Source organism: Nicotiana tomentosiformis, chromosome 7 (assembly GCF_000390325.3).
Source record: "Nicotiana tomentosiformis chromosome 7, ASM39032v3, whole genome shotgun sequence".
NCBI lineage: Eukaryota > Viridiplantae > Streptophyta > Magnoliopsida > Solanales > Solanaceae > Nicotiana > Nicotiana tomentosiformis.
The window spans coordinates 1,189,133-1,193,990 of record NC_090818.1 but is presented as its reverse complement, the minus strand read 5'-3'; the positions used below and the strand labels follow the sequence as shown (position 1 = coordinate 1,193,990).

General features: G+C 39.0%; 1 protein-coding gene across 1 annotated transcript; it reads right to left on the bottom strand.

Annotated features, from left to right (window-relative positions):
- On the bottom strand, nt 1–726 carry LOC138895069 (uncharacterized). The gene has a single exon (XM_070179800.1). The coding sequence runs from the start codon at nt 724–726 to the stop codon at nt 1–3; it is 726 nt and encodes a 241-aa protein (XP_070035901.1).
- Between the last annotated feature and the right edge of the window lie 4,132 nt (nt 727–4,858).

Below are 4,858 nucleotides of genomic sequence, written 5' to 3'. Positions count from 1 at the left end.
TCACTTGTTTGGGCTTCTCATTTGCTTTTTCATAAATCTCCTTTTCCTGGCATGTGGTAGACATGTGTTGCAGTGTATTGGTCTCCAATCATAGGTCACTTCCTGTTCAAAACTTCTTCCATTTGGATCCCTTACTACTGTCTTATCTGGGAGTTCTTTTGTGATGTCTATCTCTATGAGCACTCTTGCATAGGAAATCCTATCAATTCTAGTAGTGCAATCGTCTACATAGATAGGCACACCAAGACTGCTCGCAATTCTGCTTAAGGACTTGACACCCCAACAATTCATTGGTAGATTAGGGAATCTTACCCATAATGGTAGTGTGCTCGGCATTTCTTCCTTGAAATTGAAATCCGTTGTCCATTCCCTCATAATTATTGGTTTGTTGTTGATGGTATTGGGGGTTGATGACATAGCTCTATTCCGGTACTCCATATTGTGGAAATGAATGAGAAAGTAGCCCTCATTGTAATAATATACCCTTGGTTTCTCTGTTATCTTCCATTGGCTTGCTATAAATCTTTCCACTGCTCCAATTGTGGTGGATTCACCCACAACATATAATATGACTGCCCTCCTCCATTTTTCCATCTCTGCATCAACCTCCTCCTTTTCCAGTTCCACAATTTTGATTTCTTCTTGAATTGTAGGTGCGATGTAGCTCAACTTGATTCCTCTGGATGCATATTTGTTGCCTTCATGGTTGTTTATCCCTTTCCTCATGTCCTAGTTCTAATCGTCATTGCGCACCTTGGGTCCCCCCTTCTAGGGTTTCCCTTTTTTCCTTATCATTGGGTTTTATTACTCTTTGTTTCAAGTCTTGTCCCCCTTTGCGTTACCTTCATCCCCAATTTTTGGAGTTTTGGCTATGGAATTTTGACTCGACAGTGCTGGCTATGGAGTTACCTGCTGAATTACTTGGTCCTTTGGTGTGTCGCTGGTCAAATTGAGTGGCGGAGCTACTTAGGGAGGTGGTGTAGGCTTTTGGGCAGCCACCAATTTTGCTGGAGCTGTATTGATTTGGGTACTCATTTCTCCCCTACACCCCTCCTTGTGCCTTGCCTCATCTTGCTCAACAAATCGTCGATTCACTTTGGTCATCTTCATATTCGGTAGTTCGATCTTGTTTGTAACCTTCCTTGCCCGATCCCTAGCTATTCCGGCAAGGCGTACGTTAGTATTCACCACTATCGTGCGCCAAAATTATAATTTCTGATTAAGCACATCTAATCTAACCTTCAATGAATTGATATATCCGATATCATTATTTTTTCCTAAAATCGGTTTTCCATTACTGCTAGAGGATCTTGTCTAAGTAGTAAAAGTTATACTATATTTAAACTTTTCCCTCTCAAGCACCTACATATTTTTAGTGTAAGTTATGATACATTCTTCGCATATTTTTTTCCACCACCATTAAAAAATTAAACTCTAGAGGTTAATATGATCGGATTTGGAGTTTGACAGCATATTTTAAGACCACTGGTAGGTTTGCTTTTGCCATCACTTTCTCATGATAAAGCATTTAAAGCTACATTATTCTAAATTTGAAACATTACAAGCATGATCAATACCTAATTTTCATCTTAATGGCTGAGACAAGTCTATATCATTTTAGCCATTCTAAAGAGATTTGTGTAGCATGGTATTTACCAAATAAAAAAAATAGAGGTATATTGTGAAATTAAGTCATGCAGATGAGAATCGAACCTAATTTCTTAGGGAAGAAGGAAGAAGAGAAAGGAAAATTCTGTTATTCATCTTCTAAGAAATGAGCTGATGCTCAGTTATATACAAGTATTTAGTGTCTCATTTCTCACACATGCACCTCAAGTGTTCCTAATTGATTTGTAACTAATTTTCTAACAGCTCATTAATTGTGCTTAACAGCTAATTGCTCTTAATAGCTTCACTCCAGTTGCTTTGTTGCTTCACTCCAGCCTCAAGCTGGAGGGTGAAAGACATCGAACACTCCTAGCTTGGACAGAATGAGATGATGCTGACTGACTCCCAAACCTTTAGTTAGGAGGTCTGCAATCTTAGATTGTGTGGCAACATACTTGGTTTCAATAAGCCTTTCTTTCACCTTTTCTCAGACAAAATGACAATCAATGTCTATATACTTGGTGCGCTCATGAAACGTGGGATTTGCTGCAATTTGGATAGATGCTTTGCTATCACAATGAAGTTGGATTGGTCTGGATATAGGTACACCTAAGTCTTGTAGCAATCCAACTAACTACACAATTTTTGCCACACTAGCTGCCATGCTGCGATATTCAGCTTCTGCTGAGCTTCGACTGACTGTGTGTTGTTTCTTAGACTTCCATGAGATCAGAGAATCACCTAGCTTAATGATATATCATGTCACTGAGCACCTAGTGTTAGGACAAGTAGCCCAATCAGAGTCGCAATAGGCTGTTAATTGAGTGGATTAGGTCTGGCTTAGAAAAACCCCTAAACCAGGACTACCCTTGATGTATCTTACCACCCTCAATGTTGCTTCCCAGTGTGACCTCTTTGGCTGCTGCATGAATTGACTGAGTACCTGAACTGTGAAGCAAATGTCTGGGCATGTGATGGTAAGATAGATAAGCTTCCCAACCAATTTTTGATAATTGCATATGTCTTCAAGCAAAGGATCATCAGTGTTACCAGTCAATTTGTCAAATTCAACAGTGGTTAGTTTGGTATTGGCTTCAAGTGGTGTTGTGGCTAGCTTTGCACCACTCAGTCCAACATCAAAAATTAATTCTAAGGCATATTTTCTCTGATTGAGAAGTATCCCTTGCTTTGATCTCAATACTTCAATGCCCAAGAAATATTTGAGTTCTCCAAGTTCTTTGACCTTGAAATTGTTGTGTAAGGTCTGTTTAGCTTCTTCAATGAGGTCTTTATCACTCCCAGTAATAAGAAGATCATCAACATAGATTAAAATTATCACAATAGACCCTTCTCTCTGTTTAGTGAACAGAGAATGATCATGAGGACTCTGGCAGTATCCTGCTTGTAACAGAACAATAGTTAGCTTGATATTCCATTACCTCGACGCTTGTTTGAGTTCAAACAAAGGTTTCAAGAGTTTGCATACCTTATACTCCCCCTGTCTATGAAAACCTTGAGGTAAGTCCATATAGTCTTCTTCATATAAATCTCCTTGAAGAAAAATATTGTTGACATCCATTTGGTATAAAAACCATTTCTTTAAAGCTGCCACACTGATGACTGTTCTAACTGTGACCATTTTTGCGACTGGAGAGAAGGTTTCATGATAGTCTAGTTCTTCCCTTTGTGTGTATCCCTTTGCCACCAAGCGAACTTTGTACTTGTCTATCTCCCCATTGGAGTTGTACTTGATTTTATATACCTACTTTGAGCCTATAGCCTTCTTGCCAGCAGGTAGTGGAACTAACTCCCAGGTTTTGTTCCCTTCTAATGCATCAATCTCCTGGTGCTTTGCTTGAATACAATTGTGATCTTTAGAAGCCTTAAATGATCTAAGTTCCATTGGCACAAAGAAAGAACCCAAGTAGGCTTGGTAGGTGGGAGTGAGATGAGTGTAGGTCACATATTGGGATATAAGATACGAGCAATGTGCCTTTGGCTTGACAGTAGTGATGTAGTCACTAATCTAAATTGGAGGCCTGATTGTTTTGCTTGGTCTCCCTTTTGTGTGTGGTTGAACAGAATCATGTTGCTCATGGTGTTGGTCTGCTTATGTTGTCAACTCAATTGGTTGTGTCTCAACTTGATCAGATACTACAGCTGTAGGGGCTTCATGTGTCTGTGGTTGATCCACCGCATCTTCTATGCCAGGTGCTGCATCAGGGAGATTAGGTGAATCAATGGCTGAACTTTCCACTCCTGGCATTGCTTTTCCCGGTTCAGGTATTAGTTCTGCACTTGTAGGATCTTGAGCATGAGAATCTCCTGCATGTGTCTGGCTTATACCTGTATTTATTGTCTCTTTAAATAGAAAAGTGTCACCTAGTTCCTCTTGAGTTTCAGTTTTAAAAGGAAATAGTGATTCCTTAAGCTAAACATCCCTACTAACAAAAAATTGATGATCTTCAAGATCATACAACTTGTAACCTTTTTGTGTTTCTGAATATCCCACGAATACAGTCTTCCTAGCTCTTGGTGTGAATTTGTCACCTCTAGGCAATCTGCTCGCATAGCAAAGACAGTCAAACACTTTTAGATAAGATAGTTGAGGTAGCTTACCATGCAACAACTCAAATGGTGTTTTCCCTTGCATCATTGTTGATGGCAATTTGTTGATCAAGTACACAACAGTTCTAACACAATCTCTCCAAAATTTTATAGGCATTGAGCTTTGAAATATTAATGCTCGTGCCACTTCCAGTATCTGTCTATGCTTTCTCTCCACAACTCCATTTTGTTGTAGAGTGTATGGACAATTACTTTGATGAATCACACCATAGGAAGCTAGGAGTTCATTACATTTTGAGTTAAAAAACTCACTACTATTGTCAGATCTAAGAATTTTGATATTCTTGTCAAACTGATTCTTTATTAGAGCAAAGAAGTTCTTCGGTACTACAAATACTTCACATTTAGATTGAATTAGACATATCCAAGTATACCTGCTGTAATCATCCACTATGGTAACAAAGTAGTGCATTCTATCATACGTATGTTTTCTGTATGGACCCCATACATCTAGGTGCATCAACTGAAAAAGACTACTTGATCTACTGTTGCTAGTAGAAAACTTTAGTCTGCTCTGTTTTGCCAAGGCACAAATTTCACAACATTCTAATAGTTCAGCATCTACTTTATTCTTGACATCTGCAATGTGTTGCATTGCTCCAATAGAAGGATGCCCTAGTCT

Excerpts from the sequence above, each read along its gene's own strand:
- LOC138895069 (XM_070179800.1), bottom strand. The coding sequence starts at position 726 with ATGAGGAAAGGGATAAACAACCATGAAGGCAACAAATATGCATCCAGA.